This window comes from Castor canadensis, chromosome 12 (assembly GCF_047511655.1).
Source record: "Castor canadensis chromosome 12, mCasCan1.hap1v2, whole genome shotgun sequence".
Lineage (NCBI taxonomy): Eukaryota > Metazoa > Chordata > Mammalia > Rodentia > Castoridae > Castor > Castor canadensis.
The window spans coordinates 62,022,391-62,041,089 of NC_133397.1; the positions used below are offsets into that span (position 1 = coordinate 62,022,391).

An 18,699-nucleotide genomic window follows, 5' to 3' on the forward strand; every position below is an offset into this window, starting at 1 on the left:
ATACACAAACATCCCATCAGCTCAGGCGGAGGGGCTTAGGAAAGCACGACTGGTGAAGACTTCCCCCAGGTGTGGTCTGAGACCAGGGGAAGCAGTACCACCAGGGTGCTTTCAGAATACAGAGTCCTAATAAAGCCCCAAGTCTGCTGAGGGTGAATCTGCCCTTGGGCATAGTAAGGCTAGAGTCATGTTGTATAAGACAGAACTTTGCACTTGAACTCAGGAATACAAGGCTCTGTGATTTTTTTTTATGTGACTTTGGCAAGGGCCTCCCCATTTGCATGGGTGCTGGACTTGGTCAGCTTTAGTTCTCTGGGACTATGGTAAGGGCAGTGCCTTGTCTTCCCTGGGCAGCTGCTGGTCAAGCCAATCCTCCTCCTGAAGACCTTGGGGGGAGAGCAGGGACATAACCCAAGCAGCATCACCACCACCGTTTTATGTTTAGTCCAGCCCCCAGTCAGCTGGGTTCCATCCTGTGGGGCCATTGGATGGCAGGCTTTGGCCTCAGGCTGGGGAAGGAGACCCTGCTGTCTGACGGGGAGAACAAGGAAAGATTTCTAGTCCTTTCCAGCATGTGGAACTTCCTTGTTCCTGGGGGCAGCCTTAGCCCAGGCTCTGTGGTCAGGAGCTGAGTAGCATGCTTGGGGATCCTACTCAGAGTCCCTTCCCTGTGTCCTGAGCCTCAATAGCAATATTCCTCTCTCAGAGAGGGGCTCTGCCTTCCCTCTCCCAGAGCCAGAATTTGGAGGGGAGATCCTAAGGCTTTTGCTTCTTTTCTTCCCTCCACCCAAATGACTCAGTCACCTGGCCTGTCCCATACCTTGAGGGCTGGGCCAATCCCCTCACCTGGCTTTCAGGCTAGGTGGCAGAGGGGGCTATTCTGGTGCCCTAAGCCAGGCCCAGTGCAGAAGAACCCAAGGTTGAGCTACTCTCCTCCAGTTAACCTGATCCCCCATCCTCTTGGAAATTCCCCTGGGAGGGGGATGACAGGGGCAGCCTGTCTGATTCTTCTCTGCTCCCCCTCTGTGCCAGTTGGGAGCAGGGCCAGCATGGGAAGGCAGGAGGCGATTTGGCGGGGAAGGAAGGCTGGCTTTGTTTCCAGGGTTGGCTTCCCTGGGCCGGCGCTGGGGAACATGCTGTCCCAATTAGGAGCCTTGTGTTGTGTTGTGTACGTTTTCATGGTGTTTTGGAGGGAGCAGAGAGGAGGGGAAGCTCTTGTCAGTCCTGCAGCTGGCAGGGCTTAACCATGAGTGACCCCTCTCTGATGCTGGCCTGGGTTGCTGGTCATTTCTGTTCACTGACACCCCAACTCTCTTTCTGGACAGGAGCATGGCGATCCATGAGCCCTGGGTTCCTGTGTATGGGTGTAGGAGTGGGTGCTATGGGAATCATAGCCTTGCCTCTAGCACCAGGAAGAGGCCATATAAAGCTCCCCTTGGCCATGCCCTTGGTGATCAGAGCCCTTTTGGCAGCTAGTTGAACAGGGAGTGGACCCTGGATTATGAGAGGGAAGACAGAGAAATCCAGGCACTATGGCCACCAGCTGGGTGGGTGTGAGTGGCGTGCAGAGGGTATGGGTTCGCCTCATTAGCAGGAGCACTTAGGTAGAATGTTGAGACTAGCATGAGGTGAGATGGTAGGGGTGAAGGTCTGGGTCCTGGCAGGTGGTGGAAAAGCCAGGAGTCTCCTAGCACCAGACAGTTACTTGGGCTGTGCTTGCCTTAAAAGGGTTACCACATGTCTGCCTCTTCTCTTCCTCCAGAATTATGCTGCCATGAAGCTGGTGAAACCTTTCAGCTGAGGACCCTCCTGCGCTGGAGAAAGGGACATGGGCTGCCCTTCTGGCCCAGGACTGGCCTGCTCCTCTGCCAAGCTTAGCTGGGCTCCTCCAGACTTGACAGTCCTGCCGAATGGGTGGACAGAGGGACTGGAACATGCTCTAAGAGTTGCTGACATGGAGCCCTGGGATCACCCCACTTTTATCATCTCCGCCCGCCCCCCCCAACCCAACTCCTTTTTGGATTAGCTTGTATGTATTTCAGTATAAAGAAGACTAAACGAGAGCACTGTTGGTGTGAGTGTCTACAGTACCTGAGTCAGGGTGGCTGTGCAAGAAGTGTGTCTGGGTAGATGGGGGTGTGGGTGGAGTGTGTGCATTTCTGGTACAGCCTTTTGGAGGCAGAAGCAACCAGGATGTTGCATGTATATGGGGTATCTTTGAAGTACAGTGTCTGGCATGCTTAACTGCCAGCATCTTCTGACCCCTCCCTCTTCTCTCCAGGACTTTCCACTTATTCCCTGCCTCCTTTCCACTTGAGCATCCCCCTTCCTTTCCTTTGACTAGAAACTCCAGGCAGAGAGGGCTGCTGGACCTCTGGCTTTGACCATCCTTGGGATTCCCTCCCTTTGCTTTTTTGGCTCTGCTTTACAGATCTGGATTGGAGAAAGATACCTTTTTTCTCATGGTTGAAGGTTTTGCCATAGCCATTCTTCTGGCCTTCTTTTGCAGAAATCTGACTTAATCTGCAGAGGCAGCAGAAACATGCTCAGAAAAAAGGCAAAAGCCAGAAAACAGCTTTCAAAATTTCCAAAAGAGTGGCCCCTGCCTGTCTCATCCAAGGGGCTGGAGCACTGGCCACCCCTCTCCTGTCACCTCCCCGAGCCCTTCATGAATCTATAGGTCAGCTCCAGCAACTGCTTCCTCTCCTCCAGGTCCTCCAAAGGCTGCTTCCTCTCCTGCCATGCACAGCCTGTACCCAAGGAACATTCCTTGGTGCTCTATTTCCCACTGTAAGCCTCCAGACTCCCCAGGGATCCTCCCAGCCCCCTTGGCTCTTTGATGCTCTGTGGGTCTCAAAGAGGCTGTACCTGATTGACAGGACCAGGGGCAGCTGAAACAGAATTGATGTCCAGAACCTGATTGGGGGTGGCAGTTATACCTCCCAAACAGGGGAGCTTCAGGCTGGAGGGGGCCCTGAGCCCCAAGAACTCAGGTGGCCAGTCTTGAAGTCCTGATATCTGAACCCACATCTCACCCAGAACTCACAGCAAAAGCAGGGTGCCAAGCTCTGTGGGAAGGCCCATCTGGTAAGGAATGTTCCTTGGGTACAGGCTGTGCATGGTAGGAGAGGAAGCAGCCTTTGGAGGACCTAGAGGAGAGGAAGCAGTTGCCGGAGCTGACCTTTAGATTCATGAGGGGCTCAGGGAGCTTTTTTTTTTTCAGTATGAGTTTTGAACTCAGGGCCTTATAGTTGGTAGGCAAACACCTTACTACTTGAGCCATTCACCACTCCTTTTGCCTGTAGTTTTCTTTCCAAAGTCAGATGCTTTTACCTGGGTCAGCATCAGACCACAATCCTCCTACTTCTGCCTGAGTAACTGAGACCACAGGAGTGTGCCACCATACCATTTGTTTTTGAGATAGGCCTGGGATGGCCTCAAACTGTGATTCTCCTATCTTTGCCTCCCAGTTGCTGGGATTATAGGTGTGAGCCACCATGCCTGGCCCAGAGAGCTTTTAGGGTTGGCAAGACCTGAGAATATCTGAAGGTAAGGAGGAGGAAATCCCTGGATAGGAAAGATCAAAGACATAAGAGAGGATGTGAGAGAATTAATGAGATCAGTTTCTGGAGAAGGAGAGGAAAATAGTAGCTTTGGAAAAAGGTATACTCTTTTTCTCCAGGAACAGGAAGGTAAGAGGAATTAAATGCATACCCACAGTTCTCAGCTGGGTTTACAGGGTTTTAAGGGCCATGTACACATTTTTTAATTTATTCATTTTTTACTGCTACTCTGAGTTGCAGGTGATAGTAAGCTCCATTCAACTAGTAAGGGGAATTTAATGACTTTAAGAAAATGAAATATCCAGAAGGACTGTCTTTAGGCAAGGATTGATCCAGATGCTCTGCTCAGTCACCCAGGGCTTGTGTTCTCTCTGTGCTCTACCCCTCTCCGCATTAGCTTCAGTCCAAACCCAGCTACAACATTAGAGCTGGGCTTGAAGCTGCTCTCTGGGACCAATATAGGCCATCAAACAAAACTTGCATGGGGCTGGGGAGTGGACTGGAGAATGGATGGCAAGAGCACATGGCATCCAGCAAACAAGTACAGTATTGAGATACACCCTGTGGCAGGTTTGGAGCATGTTCTGAGGATGCAGCTGTGAGTTACTTGTGGCTCCCAGGGAAGCTGGGAAAGTGTCTCCTCAGGGAAGAAGTGCACATGGCCGTGGGACAGGGAGGGGCAGGAGACTCTCCAGAAGGGAAGTCTTTGATTGAGCAGGGTCCCCCAACCCCAGCAGGCTGTTCCCAGTGCAGAAATGGAGGTGCAGTCATGGAGCCTTCAGAGAACCCCAGTAGTTCAGGGCATGGTCATGGAAGGGAAGTGACTCGAGAAGGGAGAGCAGTGTGGCTGGCAGGGCAAGGCCAGGTGTGAAGGACCTCGAATGTACACTGAGGAGTTTGAACTTCATTATGAAGGCAGCGAAGAAGCACAGACAGACTCTGAGCTGCACTGACCTTGGTCACGACTTTTGAAATAATCACATCAGCTCAGTTCTTCTTTTGGGAGGCAGGAGTACTCTGGGGACAGAGTGGGCCTCAGGCTTATAACTTCTATGGCAGACTGTCCCTGACTGAGTTAGTGGCCCCAGAGCTCACTCAAGTCTCAGAGTGGCTTGTGGTCACAGTGAAGAGTGATTTCTCAGGATGCAATGTGGTTGGTCTCAGAGTGCCATTCTAGAAGGCTAGTTTATTAATCCAGAAACCAAGGGTGATTCATTCATTCACTAAATAAATAGAAAGGGGGGGGGTGTGTGTCTGTGTACCAGGCAGGGTACTAGGCTTTGAAGATTTGAGTAAGATAAATATGGCCACTGCCCTCCCAGAACTCCCTGCTGAGAGGCAGGTAGACAGACAGTACAACAGGGTGATTCAAGAACAGGATCACAGGGCCAAGAGCAGGGGTAGAAAACACAACAGAAAGGGAAAAGTGTGCAGACAGACCCAATCATTGCTCTCAGCCTTTTGACTAAGACCAAGTGTGAGGACAGGCCATAGCCAGAAACGGGCTCAAAGACTTGTAGAAATTTCCACATGGCACAGGGTAGAAACTCAACCAGTGGCACTTTTGCCCACGTTGGCAAGGTCTGCAGACAGTTTTGGTTGTCACTGGCTGGGGGGAGTGGATTGGATTGTGCTATTGGTCTCCAGTAGCAGCTAAACATCCCAAATCATGGGACAGCTAGGTAGCCAGGAATAGGAATGAGGGAATGTCCCAAGCTACAAGACCCCATTCTCCTTTAGAGGAGGCAGAATCACAAAATCCCAGATGGCCCCACACCCTGACCCTGCAATTAAGATAATGGCCCTATAGCCTCCTTATCCAGCACACTCCCCATATCAAGCCTTTGCCTATGTCTTGAGGGGCAGGAGCACAGTGACAATCATATGACCCTCCACTGGTAGCCCTAAACTGGGAAGGGCAAAACCCATCAAATGTGCAGGCACTTGCCCTCACCTTCTCAAATGCTTACACATATGACTTCCATATCCGAAAGCCACTGCGTAGTTGCCAAATCCTTTGGGAAGTGCTGCATTAGGAGGGTCCCTATTTTGCACCACCCAGTGACCCCCCTACCCTATTAATAAAAACCCACACCCTGACAGCTTCTTATTCACACCGCATGCTTCATGTCTGGTTACTAGTAAATTATCCATTGCTATCTTTCTACTCTTTGTGGTTCTTTTGCTGTTCTTGGGGTGGCATCTTAATGTTCTTGGTATTTGAAGTGCTGAGGAACATTCCATTCTTGGTGGTACTTCTGCCCTCCCTGGTCCCCAGCAAAGAATGAACCAATCTGAAATGTCAGTGGTGTTGTTGATATAACCTGGCGTAGAGATCCTGAAGAGTCGGACTTGACAGGACTTGAGGACTGGCTCAGAGCTTGGTGCAGATGGGAGGGGAAATAAGTTCCACATGGTTTCCAATTGTCTAGATTTATGAGTGGTCAGATGGTGGTACCATTCATCAAGTAAATTTTAGACAAGTTCAAATATGTAGAGGGCACAGACAAAATGTCCTTCCTGCCTTCCATGTCCCTCTGTAGTTAGGGTCTCTCTCTTCCCTTGACAAAGTTCTAGAAACCATCTTTTCTACTCCACATCCTCACCTCACCCTTACTCCTCCACTCCCTATTATCAAACAAGTCAGAGGAAAGCCATGACACTTGCTAGTGACTGCTTTAGAAAGAGGCATGTCATTTTGTTATGGTCAATGAGAGCTGAAAGGAAGGTGGTGGGCTGAGGGGAGTGTAAGATTGAGACATTTCTAGGAAGGATTTCTCCCCAGTAAATAGGCACACAAGGAGACACATCTTCATCTTCTGCCTCTTAATCTTGAGGAAAAATGTAATGACTGGAGCTGTGGCTTCCGTCTTATGATCATTAGGGAACAAGTCTAGGGAAGAAAGCTGACACACAGAGGATGGCAGAATGGATGAGAAGGAGCTGGTCCTTGATGAAGATATAGAGAAAGAACCAAGCCTGGAATTGTTCTACCTCCAGACCAGATGTCCTGTGAAGCAGGATCATAAATTCCCACTGTTCAAGCCACCTTTAGTTGGTCCTGTGTTATCTCCCTGGTAAATTTCATTCTGTTCCCTGAAACCTGTTTTTAACACTATCACAAATAACAAGGGCAGCTGTGCTCAGACACCACATCTAAGACAACTATATTTATTATTTATTGTAATAATTTTCCCACAGATGGCAGTAAAGTGTTTTGTTCTAATAAAATCAGTGTGTTACGGTAGTTTTCTGATAGAAGTTAATTACCTTGAGGAAGAGTACCTTTTCCTAATTCACCCCAGGTCACCGTCTGGCCCTGGCTTTTAAATTCTTGGACATTCGTCCTTCATAACTTTCTGCAGCAGTGGAACAGGGTTGCTCAGGTTCTTAATATACATTGTTGTCCTTGGCTTCCACAGTACCCTGGTTGCTGGGTTTTCCTCCTCTCTCTTTCACCTGTCTTTCTTAGCATGCGTTTCTGTGGGTCTCCAGGATCCCAGCGCTCTTTCTCTGGTCCCGTTCTTCCTCTTCCTCTTCCTCTTCCTCCTCTTCCTCCTCCTTTTCCCCCTCCTCCCCCTCCTCCCCCTCCTCTTCCTCCTCCCCCTCCTCCTCCCCTTCCTCTTCTTCCCCCTCTTCCTTGTCCTCCTCCTTCTTTTCTTCTTTTTCTTCTTTCTTTCCACTTTAATTTCATTTATTCTTTCTTTTATGTAAACATATTTTTAGTTTTTAATTTTTTTAATTGTTGTGCTGGGTGGGGGTACATTGTGGCATTTATAAAAGTTCATATATCAGATATTTCATACTTGAGTTCACCCCCTCCAGTACTCTTCTTTATCCTGCCTCTCCATCCCTCTCCACTCCTGGAATAGCCATTCTTCTTGCACTGCAGACCTCTCAATCTCACCTATTCGTCTGGCTTCATTTGACCTCCAGAGGCAAATGACCCCAGAATCTCTGTCTAGCCTGGCTCTTCCCTTGAGCCGAGACTTACCTGCTGGGCACCCCCCAGGGCTACTCATAGCACCACCATGCTAAAGGCTTCCTCACTCAGAACCTCTCTCCTGGTTGAAGTAGTCTGCTGAGAACCTCCCCATCTCCTCAGTGTCTGGGGCTGCTATAAGGGAAGTAGTCCACTGTTCCACCTCCCCTGACACTACTTCACTAGGGTCCCCATAGCACTGTCAGTACCCCCACTTCATGTGAGGCCCAGCCTCAATGAATCCCAGAGTCACTGCCTTCTCCCTCAGCCCTCTGCTCCCAATCTGATCCCTGGTCCCCACGCAGTCGGATCTGACTCCAGTCCTCCACTGCCTCTAGGAGGGATCAGGCACACTGGCACAGGCCCCAGACCTTCCCTGCTCCCCTCACCCACTTTCTTTGACTTTCCTTCTTTTTCCACCTCTCCTGGTCCTCCCCCCCACCGCACCGTTTCCCTGCCTCCTGGCTCTCCTGTCACCATGTTTACTACCTGGATTGTCCACACCCACTCCAGTCTGTGCTTCTGGGGCTAAAATTGCATGTCAGTCCTTAATGAGAGGTCTACTTCTTTCACCAAAGCGATTTTACTCACTGTAAGTTCTTCTTAAACAGCCAGGCCCTCAGAGCCACTTCAAATGGGTTTTTATAGTGTCAGTGGCTCACACCTGTAATCCTAGCTACTGAGGAGGCAAAGAACCTCTATCCTCCTGAGGATAGAGATTTGAAGCCAGCTCAGTAAAATAGTTCATGAGATCCTATCTTGAAAAAACCCATCACAAAAAAGGACTGGTGGAGTGGCTCAAGGTGTCCCTGAGTTCAAGCCCCAGTACCACACACACACACACACGTTCTGAAATCCAGTTACTTCCCAATGCTGGAGACTAATTTTGGCAGCAAGGCGGAGAAGACATTTCATTGTTAAAAATCACAAACAGAAACAAAAACTGTTCAGTAAAAGTTGATAAGTCTTTTGTATCTAGCATGCTCAGTTCCTTGCCTTTGTTTTTTCTACTGGTGTTTTGAGAGAGAAATTCTGCACAGATGACACACATGCATACACATGGAAACATGCACACACAAATACACATACAGATTGACACAGAAGCACACATACACACATATATGTACTTGATCCATTTTCTATTCTTTCTGGTTTTACGTGGACAACCCAAGTCAGGGTGACAAGGGAGGCGGAGAGACCCAGAAAGCACAGCCATGGCTGCCCCCACCCACGTCCTCCCCCCATTTTGCTTCTACCCCCAGGGACCTCAAACTTTCCTCAATCCTCACTCCATGTGTTTCATAAATGTAGGATTATGGGATTTCCAGAGGACAGGTGGGCATCCCCTGCCTGGGAGCTGGTGACAGCCCAGCAGACGTTTCCTGCTTGGGAAAGACGACTGGGAGAGGGTGAGGGTGAGGGTGAGGGTTCATTCAACTCACCAGATCCTTACGGAGCCACCTGAGAAGTAATGAAAAGAGTGGTAGCAACTTTTCTGTCCCTACTTCCCAATTTGCTTTTGTTTCTCCCTCTGGGGAAAATAGCTTCAGCTCCTATTCCCTGTGGCTTGGCCAACTGTGGGTTCAGACCCCATTACCTTTATTTTAGTATCAGGTTTTCATGCTCTCTCTCTCTCTCTCTCTGTGTGTTTGTGTATGTAAGAGTGTCAACAGATGAACCGACAGATGTAGAGGGGAATAGATTCATGGAGAGGGACAGACAGGCAGAAGGGATAGGAAAGAGACCAAGAACATCTTGCAGTGGCTGGAGCATTTCCTCACTTGCATATCATTTTGTAAGTGGACAGGCACACAGTGACCCAAGTCCACTCAGATAGGCAACCTAGGGCAAGTCACTTGACCTCTAGGCATTTCTGTCTGAAACACAGAAATGCTGATGGCCTTTCCTTCAGGGTTCTCTGAGATGAGACTGTGTAGTGGGTGCCAGGAAATGAGAACTGTTGTCATGCTTTTAGGAAGGCACTCTGGGCTCCTTTGGGTACTGGAGGATAGAGTGTTGAAGAAGACAGGGCAGGTAGGAGGAGATTTCTTTCCCTTGGGGGCTCCTCCAGTGTGGGTGATGGTGACCCCATTCCTCTGCCTGTGAAGTGCTGGGTTTTCTCCCTGGATGTGGAGAAGTTGCACAGAGAAGTGGTGCAGCCATCTGACATCCTGGCAGTGCCTACCACCCAGCCCTGTCTCAGCCACTGTATACAGATGTTCCTTTCTCAGCCAGCAGAATGATCATATTCCACAGGCCACCTTGTGGTGGCCCCAAAAGTACACGCAGGTGACCCTATGGACAAGCCTACCTACACAGACAGTTGTACCTGGTCACAGGACACACCTAGTGCCTTCAGATCTGGCCACAGACCCACACAGGCATAGGCACACAGCAGCACAGGCACTTGTGAGCATGTGCTCAGGCACACATGCTTTCTCTCTGTGTGCGCACATGTGCACTCGTACATGTATGTTTCACATTGTCAGCCAGAATATGCTGTGGAAATCCAGGCAGAAAAAAGCGTGTGAATGCAGCCATCATCAGGGATAAATTAATCCCAGACATATAAAGAGTTTTCTTTTTTCATTCTCAGCCCTACTGCAAATTCAATTATGAGTCTCTGCCAGCTACTGAAATGAGGGGACAAGTAAGTATGTGACAGGGCCTGGAAAATGGGGCAGGGCGGGGGACCCTCTGGATCTGTATTCTTGTTCCTCCTCTCTGTTGTCCTGGATCCAGAAAAAAGTTGCAGGCATTCCTGAATTTCCCACTCCAATCACACTTGGAGCAGCAGAAAGGTACCATGGGAAAGGTGGAGTTGTGAAAGCAGCATGGTCATCTGGGAGCTGAGCTGGGAAGTGCCTGGCATGGGCTCCCTAATGAGACCATGGATCTCAGCACCTGGCAATTCTTCATGGCCCATGTGTTCACCTAGCTAGACAGGAAAGGTGGGGGTCTCAGACATCCACCTTGACTGTGTCCAGGACAATGAGGCTTTCTATGCCCCGTGGCTGAGGAGGTGAAACGTCCACTCTGTTCTTCACCCTTCATGCCTCCAGCACAGGCATACCTACAGCTGGGTGTGTGCGAGTCATGCTGACGTAAGATGTGTCTCCATTGCTTGCCCACACATTGGCATGTGGCTTTCTGTGCCCTGCTCTGAGCTCTGCTGCCCCTTGGAGTTGAAATGTGCTTCTCAAACTCACTCAATCAAGGTTTTGGCCTGGGAAGCCCTCCTGGATCAAAAATGCCCCTCTGAGGCCAGCCTGTCTTTGTGGTACTCTTCCCATGGGCTGCGTTCATGTCTCTTCCTACTCTTGGGGACTGAAGGAAGCTATGGTGGGGACTGAGTTACTTGAAGGGGCCTGTAAAGATGACGAGAATGGGGCATTTGCTTCTGTAAGAATGCTAGGGACAGAGGAGGCTGGGTTTGAAGAGGATGAGTGAACTGGCAAAGATTAGTTTTTTTTTTTTTTGAGTGGGGAGTGGTTGAGGTATGGGGTGCATCTAGGAATTTGAGGCTTGGCGGGGGATAAGAGTGATGGTGACAGGAGTAGGGTCTTTTTTTTCATGAAATGTTTTGATACACTTTATTATTGTTGATATTAACATGAGCAACTTGAAAAACATTTTCATTGAGAAAACTTAAAAAGAGATGATAGGTTACAGGGTATTTACATTGGATAGAAATTTAAATTGAGTTTAAATTGATGGCAATTTAAACTAAGTGGCGTGAGTTTAGCTATATGAATGTATTATTCCACTGATATGAAGTGGATTTCAAAAAGATTGCTGTTATATAACAGTAGCAATAAGAGTCATTCAACGGTGCACGGGAGGACATTTATTTTACAAGGGTCAACAACTAGAGCACTAAAAACTACTACGCAAAATGTATAATGAGACTAATATTGAACAAAATAAGTCTCAAAAATTCTTACAGAAATGTTACGAATTTGATGTTAAGAATGAGGTCTTAAACATAATTCAACTCAAAACTGAATAATCCATGCATAAGGGATAGACAGTCTTGAAGCAAGAGCTGAAAGGCCCCTCAGGCCTCCAGCTGAAGGCAGGGCCTCTATCTGCCCTTCCCTGGGCCCTCTGATGTTTCTATAACCTTGGTCTAGTCAAGGAATGTTGGATTTTCACACAGAGCATGAGACCGTCGGGAGAGTAAGTACGGACCTAAGGGAACACCTCCATCCTAGAGAACAGGAAGTAGGACGTCAGGAATGCAGTAGAAGCCTGGGACAAAGGGCATGTGTGTCACGGGCTGTCATGCCTGTCTGTAATCACCAGTGCCAGGTGGCAGAGTCCCTAGGCCCTGAGTCTTCCCTGAGGCCCCTGCTAGGGGAGACTCCACTCCATGACCAGCCAGGCTGCCACAGGTGCCCGAGAGTCACATCCTATCAGGCCAGCTTCAGGCCTCTCAACCAGGCTGCCCATCCTCAACTTGTGCCCCCTCTCCTGTGTGTGTGAAGTACAGGACCTTGGGACAGGAGAGGAGGAAGGCCAGTGTATTCCTCAGAAGCGCAGCCTTTCCCTACCTCCAGAGTTGGTTCATTCAGGGCTGAAAGTGAAGTCTGAGGCTGCCTTGCCTCCAGGGTGATCAGAGAAGGAGTCCTGGCTACTGAGTGACAACTGTATGCTTGTCAGGCGTTGCACTAGGATGTTGACATCTTAAACTCAAGGAACTCCCACATTTTGTAACAAAAGCAAACCCAGCCATGTGGACACAATTCACACTCCCACCCCTGCCCAGCTTCCTCACCCAGACCAGGTGCACCCAGAGACTTGCCGGGGGTAGGGATGGGAGTCAAGAGGTGGGCAGGGGCCATTGTATGTAAAGGTGGCACTGGCACTGTGAAATTTGCAGAGTTTTCCTTCACTTGACAAATACTTACTAAGCCACCACCATACCAAGGCTCTATTCTAAGCAAAGAAATCTTGCAGTTGTGCAGGGTCCCACTCAAAGAGTCAGAGGATAACTTCAGATGAAAATGAGTGTTAGGAGGAGATTTAGAAAATGATTCTGAATGGCTCGCTGAAATGGCTGTCCTTTTCAGATGGCATGGAGACAGCCCTCTGCGGGAGGAAAAACATGGCTTAAGCTAGAGAGGGAGCCATGCAGACCTGGGGAGAGCATTCCAGGAGAGGGCGCAGCAAGTGCGAAGGCCCCGCCGCAGGAATTGGCTTGGTTTGTAGACTAGCTACAGTGCACAAGACTGTGGCCCTTGCCTCCTGTGTGACTCACCTTAAACTTCCTCTGGGCCAGGGAAGGAGGTCACTCTTATCACTCCTCACCTGGGCTTTGCTGGGACCCACATGGATGCCCTCATTCACTCTAGCTGGACTGGCAAATGGGCACAGAGCCCCTTTACCATGGTTGGCTGCCTGGAACCCAGCCTTGGCTCTGGAAAATGCTTTGGAGTTCACACGCCTTATTGCCCACTCTAACCCCTGCTGGGGATTTGGGCAACACACTATATCCAGATGGGCAAGGGTGACTATTTATTTTATTTTTAAAAATAGCTTTTATTGGGTTTTGTCTTATTACAAAAGTAATATATATTCATTATAGAAATCTGAGAAAGCAGCTAGAAAAGAGGAGTATAAAACAGCCACTAATCCCATTACCCAAAAAGAAATACAGTTGGCACTTGGGTAATTCTAGAATTTTTCCTGTATAAAATGTATGTTAGTATTTTTTTTTTAAATGTGATCTCATTATACACAGTTAGGATTACAGGTGGAGCCAATGGAACCCAGTTGGGCTTCTCTCTTGCCTCAGGGACACCTCTGCCATGGTTTTGAGTGGAAGGGAAAAGGACCTAAGGCCCAAGGGAGAAGGGCTAGGTCAGGCGTCCTGTCCTGAAGTGATGCCGAGAGTCTGCAGAAGGTCTAGCAGGATACTCGGAGATAGGGATGTGGCTGGGGAGATATGGGAAAGACCTCCCAGGGAGTGTTGGTGCCTATGGAGGGGACAAACCTTCTTTCTTTCCTTCACCTCAGAATTCTCCATCAGAGCTCTTCATTCCGTGGAGCTCTTACTCCTTACTGCTTGTGTTAATAGCAATCATTTGGGCCAGCCCGAACTTGACTGCAGCTCTCTGGCTTCTCTCCCAACCTTGGTGAGGCCAGAGGTTGTTCTGCCCTCTCCCCAAGTCATCATGGAGTCCTCATAGCTCCCTCAGTTACTGTCTAGTCCACATGGAAGGAATGGCGGATGTGGCATGTCGTCTTTGCTCAATTTTTTAAATATTTCATTTACATTTTCTTCTCCCACCTTAGACTGAGTCTTTGAGGGGACTATAGAACATTTTTTTCATCTCCCAAGTGATAGTCTCCAAAGCTCTACTCCAGAGGTGCACAGCAGTTCATTGGGATCAGGAAGAAAATACTTACAAAGTCCAAGCTGTTACTCTGTAGTATATAGTGCTTGGATTGACTCTAGACCCCACTCATGCCATGTGGATGATGGGTCACATGTTTTATGTTAAGTCAACAGATGTTCAGAGGGAAGGGATATCAGTAGTGTCACCCTTGTTTGTCAGCTTTTGGTGCATTATTTTTTGTCTTAGTTTTTGGTGTGAACCTGGTTAATTAACAGGATCTACAGATTATATGATCTAGATTTAACTAAAGTAACTCTCAAAAATGGAAACATGGCTTAAGAAAACTCCTGCCGTGAATCTACTCTGGTGGCAGATAAGCTAACAATGCAATGCCAAGCAGAAATGGCTGGCAGGGCCAACACATATAGCTAACCTGAGCAAGGGCTTAACTGGCAAGTTGCACTAGTAAGTAAAAAGACAAGGATATATACTTACCCCTTGGTATCTGTGTGGGACTTTCAAAGATACCAAAATCTAGTCTCTTGTATAAAATGGCACAGTATTTACACAGAACCTATATACATACGTCCATGGACTTTAAATCAACGGTAGATTACTCATAATATAGAATACAATGTGAATGCTGTGTAAACCACTGTTATACAGTATTATTTAGGAAATGATGATAAGGGAAGATCCGTACATATTCAGTACAGATACAATTTGTTTTGGAATATTTTTGATCCAGTTTTGGTTGAATCTGTGGATATGGAATCAGATCAGACAGGGTTAGTGATGCCCTTGCCCTAAACCTAAAACATGCCTTGTAATATTAATTCCTGACGGTTATCCATGGCTATCCTGAGCAGAGAGGTTTGCTGTCAAAGGGTTCAGAGACCACCAATTCACAGCCAGCACCAGGTTGGTGCACCACGGGGCACAGGAAGCTTGTATAGTGCTGACCTGTGCCTTTGCGTGAGTCAATGTCTGTAAGAGGCTTTTATAACTAAGTGTGCGGCTTGCCTCCCTCATTCAGAGCACTTACCCCTCCTTCTCCTGACCCCCAACCCTTTTCCTCTCATTTATTCCCTTCTGCTGGTGGGTACCCCTGACTGACCCTCATTAACTCCAAGTGTAAAAACCATTTGTTTGCAGCTCCTTTCCCCCATCCGGAGGCTGGGGCCTCACCCTTCTTCTCTCCCCTTGAGGTTTATGAGCTAGACCCTAATGGCTAGGCCCCATAGAACAGGCCAGACTTGTTAGGGGATGGCCTCAGGGCTGCTCAGAAGACCTTAAAGAGTGAGTGATATCCCTAGGGAGCCTAGATCTACCCCTCATTCCTCAGAAGCAAGCAGGACTGCCTCATAAGGTGGCATAGACCACAGACCACAGACTATACCTTTACACGTCAAAGGGCCCCGGCTTTAAGAACAGTGAGGTAGATGTCAACCGTCTCCCCAGGACTGTGTAGACACAAGCCATGCAGCCATGTGTGACTAAACATCTTTAGCTCACTTCTTTCCTCCTGTCCCCAGCCTCCAGGGAGCTCCTGCTTCTAGGACCTCTGTCCTCTCCAGCCCCTGACACCTTCCCACCTGGAAGGGGGAATGCTCATCCATCAGAACAGGGGAAGGGGACTCTGGAAAGTGAGAAAGAGGGGAAATTGGATCTGGATTAAACCAGCTAATAAGTGTTGAGAGCTCAGAGCCTATAGAACTGTTTGCTGAGATGTCAAAGAGATGATTGATCAGGCAGTGGGCTCAGGACTGGGGCCAGGGGCCTCTGGGAGGCAGTACTGAAGGTCCTGGAGGTGCAGTCTGTCCTTTAACGAGGAAGGAACCTTCCCAACCTGAGACAGATTCCCTTCTCCCCCAACCTCAGACTTCTAGGGGCTGTGCATGACCTCCTCAGGCCACCCTGGGGGTCTGCCCTGTGTCAGGGTGCCTGACCCTCCCTCAGTCCCCATCTCAATGGCTGGTGAGAGCTGGTGGATTGCTTCCCTCACTTAGGTAGCCTGGGAGACCAGGCAGCAGTAAGTAGACGTGTTGGCAGGGAACCAGAGGAAGCCAGGAGTCAGAAGGATCCAGGTTTGTGGCCGGGAACCCAGCAGGCCCTGCTCAAGGAGGCATTTGCATTTTCATTACTCAGGGGGAGCCACAAACTGTCTTGACCAGCCGCTTTGAGTTTATGTAATGTAAACACCTCGGCACACAGTGTTCCATCTGCAGAAAGGACAGGTGGGGGTTTATGCTGGCTGCTGGAAGCAAAGGGTGGGGACAAACTGGCTTCACCTAGGGGCTGCAGAGGGGCCACCCAAGCAGGGTGCCAAGTGGTATGACACCCTAATGTCCCCCCACCAGTGTTTAGTCCACTGTTTGCCAATCACCTCTTCCAGGTCCTCATTTAAAGGCTATCACCCTCTACTCCTAAGCAGGATAACTAAACAGGTCTCCCCTCTTCAGGGTAAGGTAGATGAGACCTTCTACTTCTCCCTCTGCCCTCCCTGACTTTGAAGGCCCAGAGTATCCTTAGGGACCTAGAAGCAGCAAAAAGTGGTGCTTAACCAGGAATGGTGAAGACAGGGCTTCCTGAGTCTACACCTCTGATCTAGACTGCCCCTGTCTACAGGGCAAGCAGGGACTGATGTATTAGGGAATCAGAGCTGGGGATGGGTTTGGTGACCCTGCTGGAACCTGCCCCTGGGATGTGCTGATTTAATCCTTGGCCAGAGTCATGCCTGACCTGAAGCTGCAGGTGGGCTCCCTGGTGACCTTTGGCTGCCCCGTGCTACCCCCTACACCCTGTTCCTTCATGGTTGCCTCATCCTTGGCCTCACTTGTCTCCGTGGTGGCTACTCTGGGACTCACTCAGAGCCACCGCTGACCTGCCTTCTTGCCCGCCAGGATAAAAATAGATGTTTCCACTGCAGCCACCTCTGCATCATCAACTTTCTCCCACTTGAGTCCCTGCCAGTGCTCAGCTCAAGCCAGTGGAGCATGAATTGCAGGGCTGAGCCTGGCATCAGGGCCTGGCGTCAGGGGCCTGCTCGGGAGCCAGGCGGCTCATGAATGCCTTATTGTTCAGGAGGTGACCCTGGGTCCCCTGCTCTGGGCTTGGGACCTGCCCTGCTTACCTCCAGCTTCTTCCCATTCTCTTTGGCTTTATGCCTACCTGGCCTCTCACTTCCTCACCGTCCACCTCATCTTCTGAGGGAGGCATAGGTCCTCCTTAATGGGCCAGCTCCACAGGCATCTGCCCTATGCTGTAGAATAGGATCCCATCTTTGACTTAATGCTCTGCGATCACTACCTTGAAATTCTTAATTTTTAAATAAAGGGTCCCACATTTTTTATTTTGTACCTGAACCCATGCATTATTTATCTAGGCCTGTTGCATTAGGAATCTGACAGAGGAGACAGACTTTTCCTCCACAGAGCCGCAGGTATGATGAGAGAGGCATACCCTCTCCTTTGAGGAAGCTCATAGGTTGGAGAAAAAGGGGCCTTGGTCCTTAGAACACATATCAGTGGAAAAGGCAGTGTCTTTGCCTCCTGTGAACTCCAGGAGAGGTAAGAAGCACCACCCTTGCTGTCAGGGAGTCTCAGTTCTGAGAGAAGCCACAGCTCCTGCACATGAACAGCTGAAAGAGGGTGTGACCACTGCCCTTAGAGAACATGTCTTCTGATGGACACAGAGTCCCTGTTCTTATTTATCTTTTTTGGGGGGCAGTACTGGGATTTGAACTCAGGACCTCACATATGCTAGGCAAGCGCTTTACCACACGAGCCACTCTCCCAGCTCTCAGAGTCCCTGTTCTTGGTGAGCCTACAATCAAATGGTGAAAACATTAACCTTGCCTTGGGGACCCTTAGGACCAAAGCAACAACCAAATGGAGAAGGGTGTAGCAGGATTGGCTTGAAGGCACTCACGTGGGCACTCAAGTGGGCCTCAGCAGGCACTGACACTTGTGGAGCTGCTGAAGGACGAGCTTGGGCCCAGGCCTGGCAGGAGGAGAGGAAGACAAAGGAGAGGAAGGCAGACACGCTGGCACTGTGAGGTGCATTCTGTCTGGTGAGGAGATTCTGGGAAGATTGGAAGAACTTTTTGGGAGACTCCAGGAAATGTGGTCAAACTTGGATGCACCATGAAACTGGGTGCTTTCTGACACAGCAGCCTGGGGCCAGGGCCTATGTACCATGTTTGGGTTGGATTCAGCAGAGCCCTGAGGACTAAGACCCCAGCTTGAACCTGGTGACCCACTCATCTCCTGGGAGTGTAGTGTTCATCAGGGTCCCATGCAATGGATGCTGATTGGTGAGTAGGGTCCAGGGAAGGCAGGTGGGACAGCAGCAGCTTCACCCAACACAGGAGGGCACTCTCCATGATGGGAGCAGGGGTTCCTGGAGGAGGTAACACTGAAGGCTAGACTTATAGGAGCTTTGAGAAGGCTTCTGCCTGCCCACCAGAGGGCAACTTCTGTGAGGCCTCTCAAGGGTCCTTGTTTAAGATGACCCTGTCCCCCAAAAAGAGTCTACCATGAAAATGAAAAGAGGTCTTTCTGGTAGGTGAGGAACTCTCCAACTCTCTGAAAAGCTAAAGTGCTCATCTCTTCCCTCATGGAGAGATGGCTGTGGGTTGCTGGCTGGCCACTTGCTTCTCTCTCTGGACTGATTGGCAACTCAGGCCAGTGGCAGCCAGTCCATGGGAGAAGCTTCCCAGCCATCTACTGTGCAGATTCCTAGCAGCATCTTGGAGGAGCACCATCCCTCTGTGGTCAGATAGAAGCAGACTCAGTGGGCCTCAGGGGCAACG

At 49.5% G+C, this 18,699-nt stretch overlaps 1 protein-coding gene across 22 annotated transcripts in view; it reads left to right on the forward strand.

The window, feature by feature from the left end:
- Window positions 1-2,063, forward strand: part of Dysf (dysferlin) — a 204,423-nt gene extending 202,360 nt beyond the window's left edge. For all 22 annotated transcript variants that reach the window (XM_074049934.1, XM_074049942.1, XM_074049944.1 and 19 more), the window contains one exon: window positions 1,763-2,063. In XM_074049934.1, coding sequence (XP_073906035.1) covers window positions 1,763-1,801 — 39 coding nt within the window. In that variant the 3' untranslated portion in view covers window positions 1,802-2,063. The remainder of the gene's footprint in view (window positions 1-1,762) is intronic.
- Window positions 2,064-18,699: the final 16,636 nt, after the last annotated feature.